The following is a 27,157-nucleotide window of genomic DNA, read 5'->3' on the forward strand; positions in this document are numbered from 1 at the left end:
TATATATATATTGTAGAATATTTATACTTTTTTTATTTTTTAGATATTAGCATTACATGGATATATGCAATCTGATGTAATCTTTAGCGCCAAGTTGGGATCGTTAAGGAAGGGATTTAAAAAAGAAATAGATTTTACATTTATAAGAGCACCACATAAAGTTCCATCAAATAATGAAGAGAATATAGATGAAAATGGTGTGAGTTACGTAAAAAGTGTTTAAATACAATCAATTGCAAAACTTTTAATATTATTATTTATATATCATTTAATAAGTGCTAGCAATATCTATATGTATATGAATTACAGGGTACGGATGGTGGTTTAACACAGAGGATCATGTATTTAAAGCAACAGTACCTAGTGAATTATGTGTAGGATTTGATGAGAGTATAGCTTTGATAGAAAAGATATTCACAGAACAGGGTCCCTTTGATGGTATATTAGGTTTCTCACAAGGAGCTGCTTTTGTCAGTATACTATGTGCTATGAAGAGAAAAAGTAAGGAAAATAATACACAGTAAAAATTAAAAAAAGATATATATATATGTATATATGATTGTTTATCTTTTCATAGTATTACAGATTGAATTTAATTTTGCTATTATGATATCTGGATTTAAGTCACTATGTGCACCTCATGCAAAATATTATGATGAAAAGATAAATGTACCTTCCTTACATATTTATGGAGAGAATGATCAAGTCATTCCAACAGGTATGAAATTACAATTTAATATAATTTAGTTATAGTATTGAATAAAAATTATATTAAATATCATATTAATTTGATCATTTATTGTAGCAATGACAGAACATATTAGTTGTCTTTTTCCAAACAAGAAAGAGATACGGCACGGAGGTGGCCATTATGTACCAAGTAAGAAAGATATCTACAGGGATTTTATAATGGAAATGCTAGCAAATAAAAATCTATAAGCAATTAATAATTTTATTATTAAATTCATAATTATTTTGCTGATAGTATACGATTCAGTTGTGTGAACGAATTTTGAATGTGTAAATATACATGATTAGTGGATAAATGTGAACATGCACAGGAGAATTTTTTGAATATTGAATATAAACGTATGTAATCATGTACAATATATTTTTTTTTTTTTTTTTACTGCTGCTTAGCGTGATATTTGCATTGTTACATATCTTATGTAACATATAGTTATATAATTGTGTGGCTAATAATTATAAAACTAAATATAAGTTACATAACAGTTCTAATAAGATATACAATATTATAGAATTAAAAACACATTCATTGGAGCATTATATTTTACATTTATAATAATTGTATACCTTATGTCAACTCAGATCCAATCAGCCTTATGTCATTATGCCTTCCGATTATAATAATAATAATTTTAAAAATATCATAAATAACTTTTTGCATGTTAAATAAAAAACTGTTTATACACATTATTTATTATCTTATGAAACTGAATTTATTTTAGTTTTCCCTGTGATACAAGGAGATATATATATATATATATATATATAGCCAGTTAAATAAAGCGTAGATGAATGAAAATATATAATATTCGTTTTTAAAGATATTAAAAATTATTTTAAAGTATTTAAGCTATATGTCTGTAAATTAAATATAAGCTGAGGTATTTATTCTCGCATTCTGATTATAACAAAACACTTATGTATAATTTCATATCTATATAAATTTGGTTTAACGCACGTTGTAGAGTGTGAGCATGATTCTTTTTTAGTTTTATTATCACCTTCAGTCTAATAATCAAGTACAAATTAGTACTTGCCACATGTCATTACAAAACTGAAGATTGTGTGACTACATTGCATCCTCATTAGATTAAATATTAAAAAATTTTGCCGCTCTGAACATCTGTATAAAATTGTACGTATCTAATATTCATATGGTGCTCTCTCTTGACACCATGATATTCACATTCTAATATTCACATAGTACATGGTACATAAGATTTTCTCTCGTTTTACCATTCAGAGCTGCCCTGACGATTACTAAGTTGTATAGAACACAAAACTTCATCGTCAATTGGTGCAATGTCATACGCATTATTTCAAGGAGATTGCTCCTGTCCATTATTTTCTTGGGATTTCATAACATCGGGGAGATCCGGCGGTAATGAAAACGGTGTCATTTCCAAAGGTTCAAATTGACCATCTGATTGACGTAAAGCTAAACCGACTAATGCAGGACATTGTGCCTTTGCAGTTAACGATGTCAATCCGTAATCTTGTAATGCCTTGTTATCAGACATTGGAAGATAATCTTTATTAAATAATTGTTGATTTGCCGGTGGTACTTTTAGTATACCTGTAACAGCAAAAGAAAAAAAACCAATAGCTTGAGTTAATCTCATTATATCAAAAGTAATCGTGTTAACGAAATAACATAAGAGCATGCAATATATCGACGAATGATTCATCGTTATATTCTCACGTATTTTTTTTTTCTTTTTTAAACATGCCTTACCTTCAATCATTTTCTTAAGCTCGAGAACTGTGGTGTCATCTTTCGCGTCGGTAAATATTGTCATTTTCTTTCGCCTGATCATTAAAAATACATCCTGCAACGAAAACGACAGAAGTGCCTTCGAAGGTTAGCTGGCTCGGGAACATGGAGTATTTGTCAAGCAAATAAGACGTCAGTAATAAGCCAAAAACTTACCATTGTGAGCCTAATTATATACACCTAATAACACTAAGATTAATTAATATATTCCTTTTAGAATACGAAATTTATCTATATTGCCTCTAAAGTTATGTTATGTTTACTAGCAGACCTTCAGGTCAAAGATATATCAGAGAGGCCGCATGTATATATCTTCTCACCTGAAGTTAGACACTTACAAGTGCTCAGCGCGAGTCTGTCGTCTGTCAAGATTGATCACGTGGTCGAAAACGTGCAATCCAATACGTCATATGATGATTGTCCAAGCGGATGCTTATCATTGGCGCTGACATTTAGTGAGAAAATAGTAATAACATGACTTAGCCAATAAAATTTGTCATTTTATTATTACCTTCATTAATAGACGGCCCTTTAAAAACGTAATTTGTATGTATTGTATATACATATCTCGTGGGCATGAGATATCAAACAGTCTATATATATCATATTTGGATTAAGTTTATCGTGTTTCTTTATAGTAGAAAACACAACACACATTGTGTTTTTTTATAAAACCTGAGCGTTATATATCATATATACAATTATATAATATAATTGTATAATTGCAATATAATTATGTAACTGGTATATATAATAACATTATATATATTTTTAATATTATTATTATAAAATTAATATCTTGAGACATGATGTCTCATTATGATAAAAATAGAGAAATATCAAAGAAAGAACTCAATGGATCAAAGTTCGATGTCACAGAGCAGTTTGTATATAATGTTTATAGCTTTAGTTCTCAATATGGCAATAATATCAGTATATCTTATACTGCTCATAATATAATTGGACCACCTAGCAAGTTTCCAGAGTACGGAGATTTTCCACAGGCATTTGCCATGGTATGTATTTCCTGATTTTAACTTTTATTATCCTGGCAAAATAATTGTGTATGTATGTATGTGTGTGCAACTAATATTATAATCTTAATAAGATTCATAGTATTTGAGACTTAATAAATTTATTTTTTCATGTAGAGAACTTATGGATTATGGTGGGATAAAGCACCTTCAAGATCAATTGATTATATGCCACAGAATAATCCAGATGTTGTGAGCCAAGATTATATTGGTATACAAAATATATTTAATGATAATAGTAAAAGGAAAAAAGATATATTTATATATTGGCAAGATTATAATTATTTTGTTATTTTATATGGGACTTGAAGATATTGAATATCGTGAGCCAGTATATCCAATTAGAGTTTCTATATATGAATTATATAATCCTGGAAGTGTAATTGCTATCTGGGCACAAGATTGTTATGGCCAATGGTTTCAATTATGGAGCAGACCACCTCAAATTGTAACCCAGCAATCACGATTATTCTCTCCGCCTTTACGATTGTGTAATTTCAAAACCAAAATGTTAAGGCTAGAATTTAACCATAGCTTACTGGACTATTACACAGAATTGGATGCTGTGTCGCTTATTGGTACATCAAAAATGATGTTTCCCAAAGATCCATCAAACAAACAGAGCTTATCTGATATACTACAAGATACAATTTATGGTCATAGTTTCAACAATATTCCAAATGATAATTTAACACCACATTATGAAAATACACAAGAGAGCATAAAGAATCTGAAAGCAATATTGGATGAATATTATACTACGTATGAAAGGTATTATAATTGTTGATATTATGTGATATTAAATTCTTTTATTTATGTAATAATGAAAGCAAATTTATTTTAAAATATTTATTTGCAGTAATATAATTGACAATCTTAAGAGCATTCTAATATTTGGCTTGGAACAACTTTATCATTCTGTACCACCTATTGAAGAAGGATTAAATAAGATGCAACAATTTTTAATAAAAGATTTACCAAGATTTACGAATAATATTGAAGCTTCTTCAAATGAACCCAAGGAATTATGTGGCAATTTTTCTATGCTTTCTGTAAAGTCTTTTTCTTAATCTCCTTTGTATAGTAATAGTTGCTTTCCATTTACATCAAAACTCAGATAATTCTCACTTGCGTTCTCTCTCGCTCGCACGTAGCATACATGCGAGTGAGAGAGAACGCAAGTGAGAATTATCTGAGTTTTGATGTAAATGGAAAGCAACTAATACTTATTGTTTATGATATTCATTAATTGTTTATCTCATTCAATAAGGTTTTACAATTTTTTTTTGCAGATTGAAACAATGTTAAAAATATTGAAAAATTTAGATTTGAGATCGCTATATCGCATGTCCAGAGTAAATAAGTACTTCTATAACTTGGCACTAGATCCTTTACTCTATACAAGTTTAAACTTAAAACCATATTGGCATTCTTTTAATACATGTACATTGGATAACTTATTGCTTAGATGTAAATATTTACAAAAATTGGATCTTTCGTGGTGTGGTAACCATGATATGTTTTCTACTACATGTATTAAAATATTTCTTAGTGATTGTGGCAGTCTTCTAACGCATTTACGATTAAACTGTTGCAAAACTGTTGACGATTCTACCATTTACCAAATATCGATAACATGTAAAAATTTGAAAGGTATGTATATAAATGTGATTGCCGTGATTATACAGCCAAATAATTAATACAGATAAGAAATATACAATATATATATATATATATACACATATTTCTTTTTTTTTTTTTTTTTAGAATTATGCTTACGCAATTGTCAGGGCATACAAGATTGGGGTTTCGAGTATCTCGAGAACCTTGAATTTCTGGAGCGTTTAGATCTTTACAGAACATTTATAAAAACTGATACTTTATGTAAAATACTGCAGAAGAATCGATGGTTGCGTCATTTAAATATAGCAGGAACGTTTCAAGACAATATAAATATAGACGTAATCGCAATGGAATTGGGAAGATCGTGTCCGGATTTGGAAAGTATAGATTTTTGGAAGGCACAGACTCTTACATCGCAAGGTATTAATGCTCTGGCTGCTTGTAAGAATCTACGAGAAGTGGATTTCAGTTGGTGGTGTGTATTATAATTTCTCAGACAATTATTACCAAATTCTTTATTAAAATTTTTCTTGCATGCACTTGAAAACTGCATTATTTCTTTATAAGAGGCTATAATAATGTAGTTTTCGTTTCTCTTATATAGTGGTAGCACATCTGGTCATGGTGAAACCTTGGTTAAATTGTTCTCTTCTTGTCAACTCTTGGAGAAGATCTTTTTGGCCACTTTTCGTGGACTCACAGATCGCGATTTGAAAGGACTGACACAATGTAAACACTTAAAACAATTGGACTTATTAGGCGCGCTATTTCTGACACCAGAGATATGTTATGATATTTTGTCAAGTTGCCCCAAATTGGAATTGATGGATCTCAGTTTTTGTGACAACATCAATAATTTCTACATCAAGAAGTTGCGACAAGAGTACCCACATGTAGCTATTAAGAGAATAATAGACTATTATTGATGGTAGGATTTAATGTAGGATACTGAGAATTCAATGTACAAAACAGACTCAAAAAAAGAGTTCAAAAGTATGAAATTAAAATATCATATAAATACAAGATTTGTATTGTAAATATTAGTATCAAGCCACAAATATCCAGGATTGGATAAGTTTTTCTTTTTCTTTTAACTAACAATAAGTTAAAAGTTTAAAGTTAGATAGTTAGGTAGATACTCTAACAATAAATTAAAACAATTTTAAAATATTTATTAAATTTTAATAAAAGTGTCATCTCAAAATTATAATCTGTCATTTTTTCTCTTAAGTCATCGCATATACTAAACCACCTGCATTAAACATACGCTCTACGTGCGCCGAGGATGGTATCGTTGTATTGTATTTTACGAACACACGTTTTAATGGTACTAGTCTTATGTTATTATAATTATTAACAAATAGATAATTTCCGACTTTCAAAAATACAAAATTTTAACTTGTATAAAAAAAATTAAGTTAACGTTAATGCATGTAAAAATAATTAGTTTAAGTAAAAAGTTAACACGTTCAAAATTAACTAAGTTAAATTAAAAGTTATTAACTTTTCAACCTTTTAACTTAACTTTTAACTTTTTAACTAGTTACTACCAAACCCTGCAAATATCTCTAAGTACAAATAAATTTGTATTGATGTAAATGACAATACACTCAAATTGATATGTGATTCAATTAACTGTAAATTAGTAAGCTACAAGAAAAGTAAGTGTAAAAGTAAAGCAAAAAAACTAAAATTGTTTAAATGTTATATAGAATACAACAAATGCATTCTTATATATCTTATCCAGTTTTTCTGTAAATTTGTCAACTTTATAATTTATAACAAATTTATTTTACTAAATATATTTTTGTATTTATTAAAAATTTGTGCATAAAACTTGCGCTGTTTATGATTCTAAAAAAGTGTGTGTGTGTGTGTGTGTCTATATATACACACACACACACACACTTATTTCTCGCTCTCTCTCTCTCTCTCTCTCTCTCTCTCTCTCTCTCTCATAATCCATTTTTGATCGATCTCGAAGAATCAGTTTTTTCTTCTGTCATATAAAAAAATATCGGTCGCGCCAAATGAGAATTGTAATTTTCCAGAAAAACGCGCGACATATCCGTTTCCATTGGAAAGACCAATCACAGAGATGGACAAGCGAGCGAGCGGCCATTAATGACGCGCGAGAGATCCGGCGAGGGGGTCGTAATTTTCACGCCATTTTTCACGACAGAGTCAGCGGCACTGGTGTCGCCCGGCGACAACGACGACGACGACGGGACGATCGACGACGACGACGACGACGACGACGGTGATCATCATCGCGCGTGTGTGTCGTCGAACGGATGGACGTACGGAAAGTGGCAGCGAAGAGTGAAGAGTGCGCGAAAGCTTCTGGTGAACGACACGACGTTATTGTACATTACGTACGAACGCACGCGAAATCGGAGTGAATGGGAAAAAACGATCGTGGTGGCACAGGGCACGGGATACCATCGTTGTCTGTCTCTCTACATAGGAACTAGGTTACCGTCAGATCGGACCGATTGATACGAGAGATAGCGCGAGATGTTTATGGAAAGTGCGTGTCGTCGCGAAGAAAGTGTCTCGCAACGTCGTTCGTTCATTTAATTCGCGCATTTTTTTTTATGCGTCAACGATTCTCTTTCGTGTGTGCTCTCTCTCTATCTCTCTCTCTCTCCCTCCCTCCCTATCTCTGTGTATGTGATTCTCTGTGCATGTGTAATCGTTTCTCGATGTCTGCCGATCCTGCACGGAGGCAGTAAGCAAAACAGCAGCTACCTATCGAAGGGCTGTCGTCGTGTTGTGTCAACGTAACCCACGGCAGCAGCACCATCACCACCACCACCATCATCATCATCACTACCACCGACGTCTCTTCAGTAATTAAACCAAACAAAATGGACACCGAGATAACGATTGAGCGAACATTCGTGTAGTAGCCTCCCTCTCGTTCTCTCCGTCACTGCTTCTCCTCCTCCCCCTCCCCTTCCTCGCATCTACCTGTTTTTTTTCTCTCGGTTTTCTTTAGATGGACCTCGGAAAAGGGAGATGGGATCGCCGTTCGTACAATTGTGAGTCCTTCTATCGATCATTTATCGGGAATAAATCGTCGATTCGGTCGCGCGATTCATCCATCTCCGATGAATCAGGTCTGTTCTTTTGGAGTCAGCATTTTTTTTTTTTTTTTTTTTTTTTTTTTTCTTAATAATGTATCGGTCGAATTCTATCAATCTATGTATAACCTTATTCCTTCTAGATATGCATATGCATTCGCTTCATTTCGCGAAGTTTAACACGATGCAAACACCAAGAAGAACAGACCTTTCGAGACTCGTCCCTTGACAGACGATCGGACATGCACAATCGATTTGTTTATTTTGTTTAACAGAGGTCATCCACCTGCATTCGACGCTTCTACGTCATTTATGTCATCTCTTACAGAGTTACAATAGTCAAATTTTATTCATTTTTTTCTTTTAGCTGTAGCAAAATTTATTTTCGCGCAAATTTGACAAATTACCGACCTTTTCGTGTTGCACACAAACAGTGCGAATAAGTGATATTGCTTGCTTTTTTAAGAGCGATTCTGCACAATTGTAATAACAACGATTATCTTAAATGAGATATATTAATATGCAAAATGCACATCTATTTATATATAAGATTCTTATGAATCCATTATTTTTATACATGAATCAATCAAATTTTTATTGCATGTCTCTTTGAAAGACTTCTTCAAGTCGGTTTATAAGCGACAATTCCTCGTGGATTTTCGAGGACAGGTTTTTTTTTACATATGTAATATATCTCTTTGCAGTTGAGAGAAAGATAGAATATTTTTTTAATTAAGAATGTTTAGCACAACGAAAAATTGCTCGTTTCCCTCCGAAAATGACGCTGCTTTCTCTTTTAAACACCGGGAGATATATGAGGCCTCTTGAAAGCAATTGTCGAATTTGGGACCGTTATGGGACGAGGGATTTGAAATCGCGTCGTATATACATGTGTGTATACATATATATATGATCCCTCTGCATTCGTCCGTCACATACGGCTGCCATTTGAGCGTCAGGCACACATCGAGAGATGTATTCGAATCGATACCTGCGGAATACGATTGGTTAATCGAATATCCTACGCGCGGCTATCCGGACTTTATGTAAGCTAAAATCTGATTGGTCCTCTTTCTCGCGTAATTTCGACTCCTGTCTTGCCGCTACCAATTGCGCGGTGCGCCTTTACCGCGATATTGAATACTCGATAGGTTGCCAGTGTGATTCGCGTCCGTTCTTCTCGCCGTCTTTCTCTGTCTTCTTCTTTTTTTTTTCTTCTTCATCTTCTCTCTCTTTATCTCTTTCTCGCACCGTTACCGACTATCCTTTCACTAAATTCGCACGACTTCGTACACCAGATACATAGTACATGATACGTACACAACACACATATATGGTGTGCACGTAAATTTATCCGTCATAAAGAGAGTTCGCGCAAGTGTTTGCAAGTCTCGTTCTATTTTTATTCACATTTCCGCTAAGCAACGTGTTATAATTAGAATTTTCCATTGATATAATCACGATAATGACAAACTTCATTATTATACGATTGTTTCATTTTATTTATCACATTTTGTTTCAAACTTCAGTCGAGCTAGAGTAAAAACTGCACTCTCGTTTGTTTGGGTCTTTTTGGTAGTAATGGAAACTTTTCAGGAACAAAAAAAAAAAAAAAAAAAAACAGATGGACACAATGTCACGCAATTTGCTATTGAATAAAGAATTTTTGAAACGCTGAAAATTTTTCTATTTGACAGCTAATTGTTTGACATTGTTTACGCGTGATTTTTACTCTAATTGATATAGCTATAGGGAACTTTATGTAATTGAAGTTAGCTCCAAGTGACGAGGAATGAGGTATATATTGGACGCAAGAGACGATTTTCAATATGCGATCGTCTCTGAAAATTTTTTTATTTGATAGCTAATCATATGACATTGCGTTTATGTGTGATTTTTATTCCAATTGTTATAGCTATAGGGAACTTTATGTAATTGAAGTTAGCTCCAAGTGACGAATGAGGTACATATTGGGCGCCAGGGACGATTTTCAATATGCGATCGTCTCTGAAATTTTTTCTATTTGACAGCTAATCATATGACATTGTGTTTATGCGTGATTTTCACTCCAATTGATATAATTATAGGGAACTTTATGTAATTGAAGTTAGCTCCAAGTGACGAGAAATGAGATAAATATTTGGCGCGAGAGACAATTTTCAATATGCGATCGTCTCTTTGATAGACTATAATTCGAATACATGTGAAGATAGGCAGACTTTCTTTTTCGTCATCTCCGCATGCATCTAGGTATTGTCAGTGTTCGTGGGCGATTAACACGTTTGCGGAAAACGCGATCGGCGATAAAGGGAAGGGACACAGCAGGCCTGTTCTTATTTTATTACACTTTCCCTTCGTATTTAAAATCGGACATAAGCAATAAACATATAATCAGACACGCCATATATGCACATATGTATGTGTATCTGTATACAAGATGACGAAAAAAAAGATAGGAATGTCGAGAGAAAATTTGACAATGGAAAGAAACAAAAGGTATGGAAAGTTGGCTCTGTTTCCTTTCTCGAATTTTTATTCTTTCCAAATCCCAAGTGTATATATATACACTTCATTGTTAAATTCACCGCAATAAGCGTCAAAGGAAGGAGCAGGTAAGACGGAGCGGATCTGTAACGGGCCTGTTAGATCCATTCGTTTTATCTACCTACGCTTCCTATATTTTCCCTCTCTTTCTCGAAGAGGGGAGGAGCCCGGATATATTCATCTCGTTTTGAGTGCGGGAAAATACAGGTAAAACGGATAGACCTAACAATTTACGAGCGAGTTACGCTCCTCGGGCTGCCGTGCACCTTCCGAAAGCGCCCGCGCGCGCCTATACGTACGTACACAATATACACATACACGTGTGCATGGGACAAGCCGGCCCGCAAACGTATACATCTGACACGGCAACGCGGAGCGGGCGCCCGCGCGCGCGCGAGAAAGAGGGGAGAGAGGGGGGAGGTCGGGAGATGCGCCCGCCGCCAGGTGGTGCGTCGAGCGAGAGCGGTGTGCTCCTGCCGCCGCTGCCGCGCGTGTGCCTTCCTCTGCGATAGAGGTGCTCGCTCTCTCGGCCGTAACACACCGGCGACAACACTCCGGGAAACGAGTACATTTACGTGCGCGAAAAGAACAGAGTGATATATATATAGTAGTGATAACATAGTAGTGGTGGTGCTCTGGCCTCCTCCTCCGTGTTGGAACGGGACAGGACAGGGTAAGCGAAGACGGACCTCCGCGAGTGGTGGGGAGGGAGACGAAGCGAGCGAGCGAGCGAGCGAATCATTTGTGTGAGACTTAATGAGCGAGCAAAAGAGAAAGAGAGAGAGAGAGAGAAAGAGAGGTATACGTATGTATGCATATAGATATGTGGAATGATTGGAGTCTACGCGGACACACGCTCGCAGTCGCCGCCGCCGCCGTCGTCGTCAGTAAAAATCGTGTGGTGCGTACGAGGGTGGTTTTTCCGTACCGAGATCCTGAGCGGGAGCGTCGTTCCTTAGCCGCGAGACGACATAGACGGGAGCGAAGCGGCAGTGCACTGTCCCTCTCTCTCTCTCTCACTCACTCACTCACTCACTCATCTGCCTGCTTGGCTGGCTGGCTGGCTGGCTGGCTGGCTGGCCACTGCTGGAAACAGTGCTCTGTGCGGACAGAGACAGTGCGACGCGGAGTGACGCGCTGCCACCCGATGTCGGAATATCGAGCGTCGCGGTGGCCGCGCGATAACGACGAATTCTCTCTCGCGGTGGCCCCAGAACGGAAATCTATCTCTCTTTCTCTCTCTCCGCGTCGCGCTCTACCTCTCTTCCTTTCTCTCTCTCTCTCTCTCTCTCTCTTCTCTCTTCCTTCCTCTCTCTCTCTCTCTCTCTTTCTCTCTCTCTCGTCGTCATTGTCGTTGCGTCCTCGTCGTCATCGTTATCGTGAACGGCGTGAATGATCCAAGGACGCTCGTCTCTCTGTGAGAAATTCGTGGACGACGCCGATTTTAGCGTATGCCATAACCCTACGATCGAGCCGCTTCCCACTTTTACGGTTCTAAAGACGCGACGATGAAATACAACCGAGCGTGAACCGCCGCGGTGAGGGAGAAAGAGAGAGAGAGAGAGAGAGAGAAAGCACAGAGCCTCCTTTTTTTTTTTTTTTTTTTTTTTACCGCCGTTCGTTCGGTGCAGTTTCGACCGTTCGCTTCGTCTGTCTCGCTCTCGCACGCATATACACCGAGTGAGTGTATTTTTGTTCGTTTTCCGCCGAGACACGAGAACATTCTCCTCTTTCTCTCTCTCTCTCTCTCTCTATCTATCTATCTATCTCTCACTCTCTCTTTTTCTTTCTCTATCGTGCGTTGCTCTGTATTTGTCAGTGTGTATCTGGTTTGTACGATGCTCCAATTTTTTGTTTCATCTCTTATACCTCTCTCTTTTTCTTCCTCTCCCCCTTTCTCTCTCGTATTCGCTTCTTCGATATTGTATATGTATATCAATCGGCGATATCGCGCCGATTTTCGTCAGTGTCATGTTCCAACGGAACGTTTATTTATGAAACGGAGCAATGCCATATTGTTGTACGCGAGAAAGTCACGATAGTGTTCGTAATAATGATCTGCGCGCGCGCGCGTGTGTATGTGTGTGTGTATTAGTATTGTTTCGGTAACAGTTCATCATCACCGTGATATGATATTTCTCTAGATGTCACGTTTTAGATCCTAATCTTTTCTTCATAGAAATCAGCCAATATATAAGAACTTGTCAGAAATTTCCGCGTGACGTTGAGAGACATTGTAGTAATTATCATTACAGTATAATCATTATTGAGTCATACGTGAAACAGGCTTCAATAGTTTATCCGATAATTTTTGTAAATATATATGTATTAACCACGCGATGCGATAATATGCGTTGTTCATTGAACTTTATACCGAGAAAAAGAATATGTACATTGAGAAAAAAAAGTTGTTAACTTGACTAAATGCGTTCAACAATATAAAAGTAGCATTTCTCGTTATGTTCGTCGTGTATTTTCTTTTTCTCTTCATTTGACTTCGCGGAAAGATTAATACAGTGTTTTCCGATTTGATTATTCCTCGGGATTGGCTGTGATCTTATAATCGGAACTTGTTTACCTTCCAGAAAATTGTTCGGGTCGAGAATGAGAGTGAAACAAGAATGAAAGAAGTAGAACGACATTTTACAAAGTCGGCTGTTTTGGCTCTCGGGATCAGATAAGGCTCGAGAATCGCTCGAGAAACAGCAAGATAAATCGCAATCTTATAACCGGTAGAAACCGTAGCCCTCTTTTCTTTTCTGAAAAATTTGAATATTTCATTCGTGATCTTCTTTGAAATTATATTATATTTGTGTCTATCAAAATCTAATGACGTTACAAAATATCTCATATAAAAGATGACATACATTCAATTATTATGCCTCAATTATGATGTAATATATTGTGATTACTTTTATTTATATGCTTTTATACATTTGCACATCGATTTTTTTCCCTTAATTTTTCGTTTAATATCTCTTTCTAGAATTTTCTAGAAAATCTTTCTAGTAGTAGCATGTGTTTTTAATGCATATAGGATATTGTATATATAATTTTAAGATTTTTATATAAAAATATATAACGGATTGTTGCAACCTGAGATGTATTCCGAGGGGGAAAAGTTATGGCGATTATGAGAAATTTAACCATAAGCGTATAGCTTTTCCCCTTCGGCGTATGTCATTTCAACGAAGAGAATCACTAAGAATTCTTAATGTATTACCGCGAAAACTTATCCGGAAAAGTAAAGTAAAATATAAAATTCTGATTATTTCAGGCAGCAAGAGTTTGTATTTACCATGGGCACGTTACTGGCTATAGAAGAGATCGTACAATATTCTCATAAACCTGAAATGGGGACGAAGAGTCCTTCAGCGTAGACATGGACTACGATCTGTTTGGTGAAGATGTCAGTGGCTCGATGCTCGAGGCTCTTCCTGATCTCGGAGGGAACGATCATTTCGATCCTGCGCCTGCGAATAATCCCGTAGCGGTGTCCAGGGACGGTCTGAATTCTGGCCCTAATGGAGGAGGGAGTTACATTAATCAATCTTATAACATTTCTCAAGAATCTCCGATACAGAAATTAACCTCATTCGGCGGATCTGAATTTGGTAGCTCGAATCAATTGCAAAATCCGTCGCAGCGCAGTATGTTTAACCAAAATCTCGGCACGTTCGATAGTGGCACCACACCTCAGCGTGCTATGGTGCCAGGCGCCTTTCAAAATCAGACCCGCAACATTGCACCGCAACAGCACAGAGGGCCTCATCCAGGTAGCGGCGCTCAGTATCCTAGCTACAATGACAATATGTACTCTATGGAGCAACAACACTCGATGGCTAGAGCCAACATGAGTATTGACCCCAGTCAGCAAGGTTGGCCGGGTAACGGAAGCGGATACCCGCAAATGCAGAGACATTACAATCAAATGGCTCCGCAGCCTAGCACGTACAGACAACATATGCCACCGCAGTATTCTCATCAGCAAGACCAAGCTGGCGTTATGAATCAAAAGATGCAGCAACAACAGCAGCAGCAGCAACAGCAGCAGCAGCAGCAGCATTTCAGTAGTCAACAAGGAATGATAGGCAACATGGGAGTTTTGCACCAATCGATGCAAGCCGGCGCGACCAGTGGTGTCTACCAGCATATAGTCGGACAACAGCATTATCAACAAGGTAATTCGGTAGCAGCAATGTATCAGACGTCTCCCGGCTATCCCGGTTTCGCCTCGGCTATTCATCAGCAACAACAGGCTCAGCAGGCGCCTCAAGCGAGAATGCCGCATCATCATCCGACGCATCCGACACATCAACCGCATCCGTCTCATCCTCAACAATATCCTCAGCATCCCCCTCAGCATCCGAACGCGCAACAACAACCGACGATGGATCCTCAATATCCTCATCATGCTACTTCGATGTTCAATCAACCGCAGCACTCGGCGCCGCCTCCGCAACAATTCGGCGCGGCAGCGACGGCTAAGCACTCGACGAGTCCTCAGTATCGTGCCGCGTTCCCGCAATTGTCGCCGCAGATGTCACCACGGCCGCAAATGTCCCCGCGTCCGCCCGCGGTGCAGCAGCAGATGTCTCCTCGACCCATCATGTCGCCCGCCAAACCTACACTGTCGCCACATCCTCACGTTCAGCTTCCTCATCAGCAGGGCAATCAATCTAACGCGATGTCGGTGTCTCCGTGTCCACCCACGTCTATGCAAATGAACCCGTCGTCGCAGCAGCAACAGACTACTCTACAGGCTCTCGAACAGATGGTGATGCCGGGAGTCGCTGTTTCAAATTCTAGCGTTCCCACTTCGGATCAGTACAATCAATTTCAAACGCGTCCGCCGATGTCGCAGACACCAAGTGTTCTGCCACAACAATCGACGGCGCAGAGTCCGATGCCGGCTCAAGTCGCGGGGCCTAGAATGCCGATGCCCACTCAATGGCAATCGCATCCGCAGCAACAACAGCAACAGCAGACACAAATCAGGCCGAATATCGGCGTCAACGAGGACAGAAGCGGTGTCGTTGAGCCTCAGCAGATGCCGATAGTATCTGAACAGAATGCTCCGATGTTTCCCGTTAATGGACCGGAGGCTGCTGTACATAATGTTGCGGAAACGGCGACAACGACGAGTACAACGACAACGAGAGAACCGGCGACGACAACGGAGAACATCGTGCAAAACCCGATCGAAGCCCCGAAGCAACCGGAACCTGAGTCTTCTTTGCATCAGAGCATTCAGCAGGGTTCACAAATAGATGCAGCTGCACAACTCGGTCCACCGCAAGTAGATACCTCGGCACAAAATAGCTCGCAGAACCAATTAACTTTAGATCATACATCTACAGCAGGAAATATACCTACGCCATCGAATATATCTTCGATTGAAACGGTGCAGTCTCTTCCAGTATCTAGTACAAGCGGAAATATGGAATGCACAAATGTGACTACATCGTTACAACAACAGCAACAACAAACAGTTGCGCCAATCCAAAATCCTGTTTCTAGTATCGAGAATCAGAGTGTATGCGAAACGAAATCTCAAGAACAAGGTGTAGAAGTACATCAATCGCCCTTAAGTAGTACGACACATCCGCAACAAGTTATAGGACAGCAGCAATCTATTAATTGTCCTCCGCAGCAACCAATACAGCAGCAATCAGTGCAGCAGCCAGCGGTACAGCAGCTTCATTTGGCTCAGTCACAAATAGTTCCAGCTCAGGCAACGATAGCTCCTTCTCAGCCGCAGCTACAATCGCCGCAACAGTCACAGATGATTCAGCCGCAACCTGCTCAGATGAACCAGCAGCTGCAGCAACCACAGCAGCAAATACCTCAGTCTCAATCGCAACAACAACTGCAACAGATTGCACCCGCTCAACAATTGCAGATTCCTCAACCTCAACAACCTATATTGAATCAAGCACAGCCGCAACAAATCTCGCCAACGCCTCAATCCCAATTGGGACAACCGCAACCACAATTGGGACAAGCACAGTCTCAATTGGGAGGGCAATCGCAACCCCAATTGGGACAACCGCAAGCTCAATCACTGGCACAGACGCAGCCACCGCAGTTGGCACAATCGGCGGCTCAGCAAGGTCCGACGTGCATCACGCAACAGGCTCAATCAACGACGACGACACCTCCGCAGGCGCAGGCATCTCATATGCAACCTCAGCAGGTTGGTATGCAGATACCACCGAGCGCGCCGCTCATACCATCTCAGATGCCTCCACAGCTGCAACCACCACCGATGCAGAATCAGGCATCTCAGATGCAAAATCAAAACGCTCAGCAAGTACCCGCCGCGCATTTGAACGCACAGCAGATACCCGCGGTTAGTCAAACCGCCAGTATAGTTTTGCCGCCGCATCAAGCCGCGGTTCCCGTGCCAAATTCGCAAACACCGCATCAGGTATTAAATATATTTAAAGTATTCATCTCGCGATATGTTCAAATATAATATTCTAATAATATATAATTTAGAGTAATATATCAATCATCAATATTATATATAATAATGATATAGATCTGTGATATAATAATTATGATATGATGTCATATAATATTCTATACATAATCAATTACAACATGATGAATATTAACATCATAAATGTTTTCGAATGATAGTATCATCCTGGAGGCGACATGATCACCGGCAACACAATACCGAACATATATAGCATGCCGGCTAATCCTACACAAACCCCAGTCACGACGGGTGGCTTTGGCACGTCCTGCGCTCCTCTCACGCATCATCAAGAACGAGCTGCTCTGCAACAGCAGTTGCAAGAACTGTACTGCATGCCTCCGGCTTCGGAAAATCAGGAAAAGATTGTTGCCCTGCAAGAGAAGTTACAGGCGTTGCAGCAACACGAGACGAATGACCAGTGTAATGGTGGTCCGCAATGTATACTCCAGACGCCGATGTTTAAATTGGGAGGGCAATCGCAACCCCAATTGGGACAACCGCAAGCTCAATCACTGGCACAGACGCAGCCACCGCAGTTGGCACAATCGGCGGCTCAGCAAGGTCCGACGTGCATCACGCAACAGGCTCAATCAACGACGACGACACCTCCGCAGGCGCAGGCATCTCATATGCAACCTCAGCAGGTTGGTATGCAGATACCACCGAGCGCGCCGCTCATACCATCTCAGATGCCTCCACAGCTGCAACCACCACCGATGCAGAATCAGGCATCTCAGATGCAAAATCAAAACGCTCAGCAAGTACCCGCCGCGCATTTGAACGCACAGCAGATACCCGCGGTTAGTCAAACCGCCAGTATAGTTTTGCCGCCGCATCAAGCCGCGGTTCCCGTGCCAAATTCGCAAACACCGCATCAGGTATTAAATATATTTAAAGTATTCATCTCGCGATATGTTCAAATATAATATTCTAATAATATATAATTTAGAGTAATATATCAATCATCAATATTATATATAATAATGATATAGATCTGTGATATAATAATTATGATATGATGTCATATAATATTCTATACATAATCAATTACAACATGATGAATATTAACATCATAAATGTTTTCGAATGATAGTATCATCCTGGAGGCGACATGATCACCGGCAACACAATACCGAACATATATAGCATGCCGGCTAATCCTACACAAACCCCAGTCACGACGGGTGGCTTTGGCACGTCCTGCGCTCCTCTCACGCATCATCAAGAACGAGCTGCTCTGCAACAGCAGTTGCAAGAACTGTACTGCATGCCTCCGGCTTCGGAAAATCAGGAAAAGATTGTTGCCCTGCAAGAGAAGTTACAGGCGTTGCAGCAACACGAGACGAATGACCAGTGTAATGGTGGTCCGCAATGTATACTCCAGACGCCGATGTTTACAGCTGCTGTAGTCGATAGTCCGCAGGTAGGTGACGCGAAATTGATCGATTGATTATTAACTTAGAAAAAGTTGATTAAATATTTTTTTTTTAAGTTTCACAATTTTTAAAGTGATAAAAATAAATGAGCACAATGAGCTCTTGCAGAAACAAATTTTTGTAGTTTGTATATTTCGTGAAGTATATATACATAATAGAATAATACACAACAAGAATATGTATCAGGTGATTGCATAAGTTCGTGCCCGATTTAAATATAAACTTCAATAGATTATATTTTAGAGATAACACTTTTATTAATCAATTATATAGTCTCCATTCTTTTCTACAATGGTTTTCCAACGATCTATAAGCTTGTCGATTCCATTTTTGAAGAAAGAACTTGGTTTTTCTTGAAAAAAGTTTGTAAGGTGGTTTTCGACAGCTTCCTCGAAATTGAGATTCTTGCCATTTAAACTATTCTGCAAAGACCGGAACAGATAAAAATCTGAAGGCGCAATATCTGGAGAATATGGCAGGTGCTGCAGAATTTCCCATTGCAACTCCTGCAGTTTTCGCAACGTCTGTTGAGCGACGTGTGGCCTAGCATTGTCGTGGTGGAAGATGACGCCTTTTCGATTGGCCAAAATCGGACGTTTTTCTAGAATAGCTGCAGCGAGTCTAGTTAGTTGCTCACAGTACTTGTCCGCCGTGATTGTTTCGCCGCGTCGGAGCAGCTCAAAGTAAATAATTCCCTTGCGATCCCACCAAACACACAGCAACACCTTCATCGGATGCAAGCCAGCCTTTGCTTACGGGTTCTGCTCCTTCAGCTGCTGTTTTCCATGTCCTCTTTCGCTGTACGTTTTTGTAGAGAATCCACTTTTCATCGCCTGTTACCATTCGATCTAAAAAAGGCTCTTTTTTGTTACGCTCGAGAAGAGAAAGACCCACAGTCATACGGTTTAGCTTATTCCTTTCAGTCAGGAGATGCGGCACCCATGTATCAAGCTTGGAAACGTATCCAAGCTTTTTTAAATGACGAAAAGCGGTTGAATTATCGATGTTCAGCCTCTCAGCAATATCCTCAGTTGTAATCCTTGGGTTTCTTTCCACTAAGGCATGCACAATGTCATCATCAATGCCAGAAGGCCGTCCAGAGCGGGGTTGATCCTCCATGTTGAAATCACCATTTCGAAATCTGCCAAACCACTTTTTGACTGTTCGGAGAGCAGGAGCGCGGTCCAAATAAACGGTTTGAATATTTTTTTGTGCAATCCCAACACTCACGCCTTTCCGAAATTCATATAACATTACATGCCGCAAATGCACCTTTTCGTTCTCCATTTTTAATGATTTCTCTTATGCACAAATGGACTTATCTGAACAATGTCTGACGCTAAATTGACATAAGACAACGTCATCTATTCGGTGTAAGCAACAATTACCACACGAAAACAATAGAACTCCGCCATGCAGTAACTTAATGCCATCTATGAAAATCGGGCACGAACTTATGCAATCATCCAATATTTTTGAAAGAAACAACGAAATGTACAGTCTGTAAGATAAATGTTTCAATTTTTTATATTTAAAAGTAACATATTAGTGTATCTGTAACGGGTACTAATTGATACAATAACAATTGAAATAAGTCAAAACTCTGCGTACTTGTCTGACAGATTCTTATTGTTTAAATCTATTCAATTAGATTATATATTTTTTAACATGGAATGATAACTTGTAGGGTATTGTTTGTGATGCATGCATTGTAAAGAAATCTCAAGGAAATAAAGCCATATTACTCCTTTTTTTTTTTATTTTCACGATATTTGATAAAAAAGATCTCGTGCATGTACTATCTCTTGTATACATATATTTAAAAGTCGTCTGTTGTATCTATTAAATATTGCCATTTGTTACTCAAAACAGGTCTCCAGTACTACTGGACGTGGTCGTAGCAAAGGTACACAGCGAGCGAAGAAAAGTAGGAAAAAAGCTGACAAAGAGGCGTCCGCGCCTACTACTGCCATTCAGCAACAACCCGAGCAGCCCTTGTCGGACAATAAAGTCACGCCAGGCGATAGTAGCAATATTGTAGACAGTGTTGCAGACTCGGAAGATATAAAGCCGTCTTCTGGAGATATGGAGGAGGATTGGAATAAAGGCAGAAAATCACGCTCGCCACGGAAACCGCGCAAGCCGAAGGAACCTAAAGAGCCCAAAGAACCAAAGCCTAAGAAGGAGCCAAAACCACCAAAGGAACCAAAATCCCCGAAAGTGGCAAGAAAGAGGAATAAGGATAAAGACAAAGATTCCACAAAACGTAATAGGAAGTAAGTATTCCCTATGGAAAACATATACTATTTGTATATTATAAAATAACATATTTAATATTACTATTTTTTTATAGAAAAATTATACAACCCGAATCTGCTGACGATGATGCTACACGGGAAAACGAAGAAAGTGCTGTTTCGGATTCCAGTGCTGTTAAGGATGCGGAGACGAAGATTTGTGAATCGTCCATACAGGGTGATCAGGAACAGGTAGACTCTTCCACCAATGAGCCTCTAACCGAAGTAAAGGAGGAGGGTAAAGATAAGACAGCGGACGATGCTCCGGAGGAAGACAAAAAAGAGGAAAATGCAGAAGCGACTACCGCGACTACTGAGAATACGAGTAGCAGTAAGAAGAAACCCGCGGCTAGAAAACGATCGAGTACCAGCAAGGCCTCTGGAGGGAAATCTTCCAGAAGTTCCAAGTAAATAATAGCACTTTTTATACATATATGCAGTTAAACGCATAATCTCCTACAAGAAATCATTAATTGTAACTCTATTGTCACTCTTCACAGGAAACGTAAGAGTCGCATTGCGCCAGATTCCGATGGTGAGGAATTAGCGGCGACACCTCCACCATCGCCGGAAGCAGGCGACGACATGAATAAGCGACGTTCTGCAAGAAATACTCATCGTAAGAAATATGTGGATGATGTAATGTTACGTTTCTCCGATGACGATGTTCCTCTGCAAGACTCTCAACTATCGAAAAAGGTGGAAGGGGCGAACGCTTCAAAGCCTGCTGCCGCAAAGAAGGAGGGCGGTGAGGGCGGCGAAGTCGGACCTAACAAACCTAACTTTGTATACATTGTACATATCGTTTGATTTGCTAACATTTTATATATAAAGATTGCTCTAGTTTCCTTACTTGATTTTTTGGCATATTTTTTTTTATAGAACACCACTGATGAGGATTCTATGGTTGTGCAACATATTTTGTGCTCTCGAATGGGAAAGAGAGAGGTTAAGCCCGTGGTACCGAAGATAGAAGCGTCTCCGGAAAAGAATGCGGATAAGGAAGAATCCGCTGATAATAAAGATAAGACGTCCGACAATCCCGTGAAAGAGGAAGATGTAGAAGATACCGAGAAAGAAATAAAGACTGAGGATACGACCGAGGATAAAGAAAAGAGTGAAACCGATAGCGCGAAGAAGGAAGATGCAAAGAAACAGGAGGAATCGCCTGGGGATTCCAAACCAATCGATACCGCCGTTGTCGAAGCGAAGCCACAGTTTACCGAAATGGAAGAATATTTCGTAAAATATCGAAATTTTTCTTATTTGCATTGCGAATGGAGAACAGAAGAGGAAATGTATAAAGGAGACAAACGTATTCAAGCTAAATTAAAACGATTTAAGCAGAAGCAACAACAAAACACCAATATTTTCGAAAATGTACTTAATATTTCTTATTTTAACTTACGAATAAAATATATTAATATAATTTTACATTAAATTACCTGCCATTAAAAAGTTAGCACCGGTACAAATTTAAATTATACCGTTATTCTATGAAATTTTTTTTCTTTTAGACCGAAGATGATCCCTTTAATCCAGACTTTGTCGAAGTTGATCGAGTCTTAGATGAAGCAACTCACACAGATCCACATACTGGAGACACAGTCCGACACTATTTGGTCAAATGGCGATCCCTGCAATACGAAGACTCTACCTGGGAATTGGAAGAAGATGTTGATCCTGAAAAAATAGCACAATTTGTGAGATTTAATAAAGTGCCACCTAAGGAGCAGTGGAAGGTATTTTTTTTACTAATTTATATGTATATTTTATTGAAAATTAAAATTATACATTTGAAAAATTTATGGTTTTGATCCATAAAATAACGTACACATTTTCTGCTATTTTTTAGCCGAAGAAGAAACCCAATGCTGCAGCTTGGGTAAAGCTGGAGGAATCGCCGATTTACAAAAATAATAACAGTTTAAGACCGTATCAATTAGAAGGATTAAATTGGCTATTATTTTCGTGGTACAATGGACACAACTGTATTCTTGCCGATGAGATGGGACTGGGAAAGACAATTCAATCTCTAACATTTGTGGATGCAGTTTACAAGTACGGAATTCGCGGACCGTTTTTAATCATAGCTCCTTTGTCGACCATTCCAAATTGGCAGCGAGAATTCGAAAGCTGGACCGACATGAATGTTGTAGTATATCATGGATCGTAAGTATATTTAAAATGGTTTTTTACATGCATCTGTATGCATAAAAAAGTGGACTAAATTATCATCGATATATATTTAAATTACAGTGCGGCGAGTCGTACTATGCTTCAAGAATATGAAGTCTATTACAAGAACGAAAAGGGACAGCAAATCAAAGATTTGATCAAATTTAATGTGTTGATTACGACATTTGAAATCATTATAACCGACTTTAACGAACTACGTGGATACAATTGGCGACTCTGCGTCATAGATGAAGCTCACCGATTAAAAAATCGGAATTGTAAGCTTCTTGAAGGACTGAGACAATTAAATTTGGAGCACAGGGTACTTCTGTCGGGCACGCCGCTACAAAATAACGTCAATGAATTATTTTCCTTGTTGAACTTTTTGGAGCCGCAACAGTTTTCGAGCAATGAAGCATTTTTGAAAGAATTTGGTAATCTAAGCAGCGAGGGTGAAGTAAACAAGCTGCAACTTCTCTTAAAACCAATGATGCTACGTCGTCTAAAGGAGGATGTTGAGAAATCATTAGCGCCGAAAGAAGAGACCGTTGTCGAGGTGGAACTTACGAATATCCAAAAGAAATATTACCGCGGCATACTCGAGAGAAACTTCTCGTTTCTTGCAAAGGGCACCACATCGGCGAACATTCCGAATCTCATGAACACTATGATGGAGTTGAGAAAGTGTTGCATCCATCCGTTTCTGCTGAACGGTGCCGAAGATCAGATACAATTGGATTATAAGACCGGTGAAAAGGAGGATTCCGAGGCGTACTATCACGCGCTAGTAAATAGCTCCGGAAAGATGGTATTGATCGACAAATTGTTACCGAAACTAAAAGCTAGTGGTCATCGAGTCTTGGTATTTAGCCAGATGGTAAAGTGTCTAGATTTACTTGAGGACTATCTGCTGTATAAGAAGTATCCTTATGAAAGAATCGACGGTCGGATTCGTGGAAATTTACGTCAGGCTGCTATTGACCGTTACAGTAAGCCTGATTCAGATAGATTTGTTTTCTTGCTCTGCACAAAAGCTGGTGGACTCGGTATTAACTTAACTGCGGCTGATACTGTCATTATTTATGATAGTGATTGGAATCCGCAGAATGATTTGCAAGCGCAGGCACGTTGCCATCGCATCGGGCAGCAAAAAATGGTCAAGGTATATCGTCTACTCTGCCGCAATACGTACGAGCGGGAAATGTTCGACAAAGCATCTTTAAAATTGGGTCTCGACAAAGCAATCTTGCAATCTATGAATACCAGCCAAGGCGGTAAAGATCCCAGTAACAAACAGCTAACGAAGAAAGAGATAGAGGATCTATTGAAAAAGGGCGCTTACGGTGCTATTATGGACGACGATAACGCCGGCGATAAATTTTGCGAAGAGGATATTGAACAGATACTCGAACGAAGAACTCAGATTATCACGATAGAAGCTGAGAAGGGTTCAACATTCTCGAAAGCGAGTTTTGCGTGTTCGTCGAATCGATCGGACATTAATATAGACGATCCTGATTTTTGGAAAAAATGGGCGAAGAAAGCAGAGATCGACACAACAGAAAAGAAGGAGGAGGACGAGCTGGTGATATCGGAGCCTCGGCGAAGAACACAAATCAAGCGTTACGGTCACGACGAATCGGTGGTCGATATGTCCGAGTTGGACAGTTCAGACGAGAACAGTGATGACGACACGAGTATTGGCTTGTCCGGCAGAAGCAAGAAACGGCGCGATAAGTTCGGCAAGAAGACGCGTAAATTCTACGACGAATACGTGCCGCGCGAAGGAGAGGTGGTGTACGGCAGTTGGGCGCGTAGCGAATGCTTCAAAGTGGAGCGCGGACTACTGACATTCGGCTGGGGTCGCTGGGAGGAGATCCTGCAACACAGCCAGTTCCGACGCGGTTGGCGCGAGATTGACGTTGAGGATTGCGCGCGTGTCATTCTCCTCTATTGTCTACGCTACTATCGTGGCGATGAGAAGATTCGTAGCTTTATCTGGGACCTCATCACCCCAATAGAGAACGGAGAGAAGGTGAAGAACATATCGGTGAACACCAGCAGCAGGAACAGTCGCCAGAAAAAGAAAGGCCGCGTCCGAGAGGGTAGAGAGACCAGGGGCTCAATCATCAACGGTGGACCGAGCGATCCTAGTCACTGGAGCAACGCAGAGAAATTCGATGGGGACATCTTTCTCGAGAGCAATTATAGGAAGCATCTCAGTCGACATGCCAACAAGTACATATACATATAAATAAAACTATATAAATTGTGAAAAATTGATGCAATACTATAAATAATTACAAGTGAAATTTATCTTTCTCCTCTTTTTGTTCTTCTCTTTTAATTAATTATTTTAAATTTCAAACTATTACTTTTCTCAAAGCTACGTAAAGCTACTTGCATCTTATTATTAGATCAAATTTCTTTGCTTTAATTTTTATTCAGAGAATTCGACTGATGGTTTTATTTTTTTTTGTTTACAGAGTATTATTGCGCGTGCGAATGCTGTATTACATCAAACACGAGATTATTGGCGATTTGGTTCAGCACATCTCCGACGGTGTTCACGTCAGGTGAGTTGGCATCGTTCTTTTCTTCTCATGACGCTTTTTCATACCATAAACTACTACCATCTATCACAGATTCGTGTATACTCACATATGTGCTTACCACGGAGCTTAGCATAGTTGCATGTGCGATGTATTTGTTGATATCCTGGGATCTATATCTGTACAAGGAATGCTCATAGAGCAGAATCACCGTTGACCCACCGTAGCTCAGCAGAAGCGACTACCAATTTTGTTTTTTTACCCCTTATGCTACTAATATAAAAATCATTTTTTCCCCATCCTATATATGCACGTAACACGCGCGCTCGCGGATCGCTACAAGAGATACACTCTTGCACACTTCTTGGTAAAACGGTCGTGAGGATGATCGAATCTGCAAAATAGTGGTAAGGAGCGTAGGACTTGTCGCTAAGCAGTGCACTGTAATCGAAGGGACAGGCGATAATCGAAACGTGTGATTTTTTTTTAAATCCTTAGAAAGAATTCGGATGTTTGTGTGGCATAAAATCTTTTGTTGAAATTTTTCTTTTACGAAATGGCATCGTATCCGCTGCGAGGATAGATATCTCTTTTAGAAATGTCTGTTTATATTAATTTCTATTAATAATGAAAAATTTCTTCTTTATAAATTAATGAATACACACACTGATATATCGGCACGCAAAATAAATTGGCAAATTTTGTAAATCGAAACCGCCCCTACAGTGCGTTGCCGATAGACCCTCCACAGTTGACGGAACGACCGGCGAAATGGTGGGACACGACAGCAGATAAATCCTTAATAGTTGGCTGCTACAAACACGGCTATGAGAATTACGACCAGATGAGGACTGATCCCGCGCTTTCTTTCATTACAAGCTGTCCTCCCCCTTTCCAGAACTCTCAGAACAAGAGTACCGCCGAGTGAGTACCTTAGTATTTTTTTTTCTTTATATTTGTTATTTGTTTCTCTCATTCTCTATCTCTCTTTTGTCTTATGCGCTGCCTAACTATCCTAACACATATGCCGCTTGCACCGCTTTCTACATATATATATATATATACATACATACATACATATATATATGTATATATATACCTATACGCTCTCTTAGACGGTCATAGCTTTTATTTTCAGCAATAAAGTGGCGTATATAATGTTCACTCAACTTCGCTCTCTCTAACGTCTTTCGATATCTTCTCGCGAGATATTATTAACGCAAAAGAGAGTGCTGCGGCACTTGCAGCAAAAAAAAAAATCAAGAGTAAAGAATTTTTAATTAAAACTATGACGATACAGAGAACGAACTATCGTCATCCTTTCATATTTTGAAACTTTTCTGTTGGATTTTCTCGTTCATATGTAAAAAAAACTAGATATATTAAAATAGATCGTCTA

The 27,157-nt window shown here is 39.1% G+C and overlaps 4 protein-coding genes across 8 annotated transcripts in view; 3 read left to right on the forward strand and 1 right to left on the reverse strand.

The window, feature by feature from the left end:
* The window catches only part of LOC115241872 (esterase OVCA2), a 1,688-nt gene extending 741 nt beyond the window's left edge, over positions 1 to 947 (forward strand). Inside the window, exons 2-5 of the mRNA XM_029817812.1 lie at positions 44 to 197; positions 310 to 501; positions 578 to 718; positions 806 to 947. Coding sequence (XP_029673672.1) covers positions 44 to 197; positions 310 to 501; positions 578 to 718; positions 806 to 939 — 621 coding nt within the window. The 3' untranslated portion in view covers positions 940 to 947. The remainder of the gene's footprint in view (positions 1 to 43; positions 198 to 309; positions 502 to 577; positions 719 to 805) is intronic.
* Positions 948 to 1,111: 164 nt separating this feature from the next.
* LOC115241873 (elongin-B) lies at positions 1,112 to 2,855 on the reverse strand. Its single transcript, XM_029817813.1, has 3 exons — positions 2,678 to 2,855; positions 2,483 to 2,576; positions 1,112 to 2,323 (listed from the first exon to the last, which is right to left on the reverse strand). Exons 1-3 carry the CDS (start codon positions 2,678 to 2,680, stop codon positions 2,067 to 2,069), a joined length of 354 nt encoding a protein of 117 aa, XP_029673673.1. The 5' UTR covers positions 2,681 to 2,855; the 3' UTR covers positions 1,112 to 2,066.
* On the forward strand, positions 2,847 to 6,216 carry LOC115241869 (F-box/LRR-repeat protein 4). The gene is made up of 7 exons (XM_029817809.1): positions 2,847 to 3,537; positions 3,673 to 3,766; positions 3,867 to 4,326; positions 4,415 to 4,607; positions 4,848 to 5,208; positions 5,323 to 5,653; positions 5,783 to 6,216. Exons 1-7 carry the CDS (start codon positions 3,328 to 3,330, stop codon positions 6,102 to 6,104), a joined length of 1,971 nt encoding a protein of 656 aa, XP_029673669.1. The 5' UTR covers positions 2,847 to 3,327; the 3' UTR covers positions 6,105 to 6,216.
* Positions 6,217 to 7,362: 1,146 nt separating this feature from the next.
* Positions 7,363 to 27,157, forward strand: part of LOC115241878 (chromodomain-helicase-DNA-binding protein 7) — a 29,734-nt gene continuing 9,939 nt past the window's right edge. The window contains exons 1-13 of one of the 5 annotated variants that reach the window (XM_029817819.1): positions 7,364 to 8,222; positions 14,086 to 16,823; positions 17,759 to 18,173; positions 18,389 to 18,718; positions 20,604 to 21,007; positions 21,085 to 21,435; positions 21,529 to 21,823; positions 21,911 to 22,408; positions 22,546 to 22,770; positions 22,884 to 23,200; positions 23,288 to 25,444; positions 25,693 to 25,782; positions 26,485 to 26,682. In XM_029817819.1, the coding sequence (XP_029673679.1) occupies positions 14,191 to 16,823; positions 17,759 to 18,173; positions 18,389 to 18,718; positions 20,604 to 21,007; positions 21,085 to 21,435; positions 21,529 to 21,823; positions 21,911 to 22,408; positions 22,546 to 22,770; positions 22,884 to 23,200; positions 23,288 to 25,444; positions 25,693 to 25,782; positions 26,485 to 26,682 (7,913 nt within the window). In that variant the 5' untranslated portion in view covers positions 7,364 to 8,222; positions 14,086 to 14,190. Of the gene's footprint in view, positions 8,223 to 11,193; positions 11,482 to 12,394; positions 12,489 to 13,353; positions 13,541 to 14,085; positions 16,824 to 17,758; positions 18,174 to 18,388; positions 18,719 to 20,603; positions 21,008 to 21,084; positions 21,436 to 21,528; positions 21,824 to 21,910; positions 22,409 to 22,545; positions 22,771 to 22,883; positions 23,201 to 23,287; positions 25,445 to 25,692; positions 25,783 to 26,484; positions 26,683 to 27,157 lie in introns of those variants that run through there. The other 4 variants (XM_029817820.1, XM_029817821.1, XM_029817822.1 and 1 more) reach the window with 4 other exon arrangements.

The sequence above is a fragment of the Formica exsecta genome, unplaced genomic scaffold, assembly GCF_003651465.1.
Source record: "Formica exsecta isolate Colony F162 unplaced genomic scaffold, ASM365146v1 scaffold526, whole genome shotgun sequence".
Lineage (NCBI taxonomy): Eukaryota > Metazoa > Arthropoda > Insecta > Hymenoptera > Formicidae > Formica > Formica exsecta.

Coding starts and splice junctions, on each gene's coding strand:
- LOC115241869 (XM_029817809.1), top strand. CDS start 3,328: ATGATGTCTCATTATGATAAAAATAGAGAAATATCAAAGAAAGAACTC. Junction 4,608..4,847: donor GCAATTTTTCTATGCTTTCT/GTAAAGTCTTTT, acceptor TTTTTTTTGCAG/ATTGAAACAATGTTAAAAAT. Junction 5,209..5,322: donor AACATGTAAAAATTTGAAAG/GTATGTATATAA, acceptor TTTTTTTTTTAG/AATTATGCTTACGCAATTGT.
- LOC115241873 (XM_029817813.1), bottom strand. Junction 2,324..2,482: donor GCTTAAGAAAATGATTGAAG/GTAAGGCATGTT, acceptor TTGCTGTTACAG/GTATACTAAAAGTACCACCG.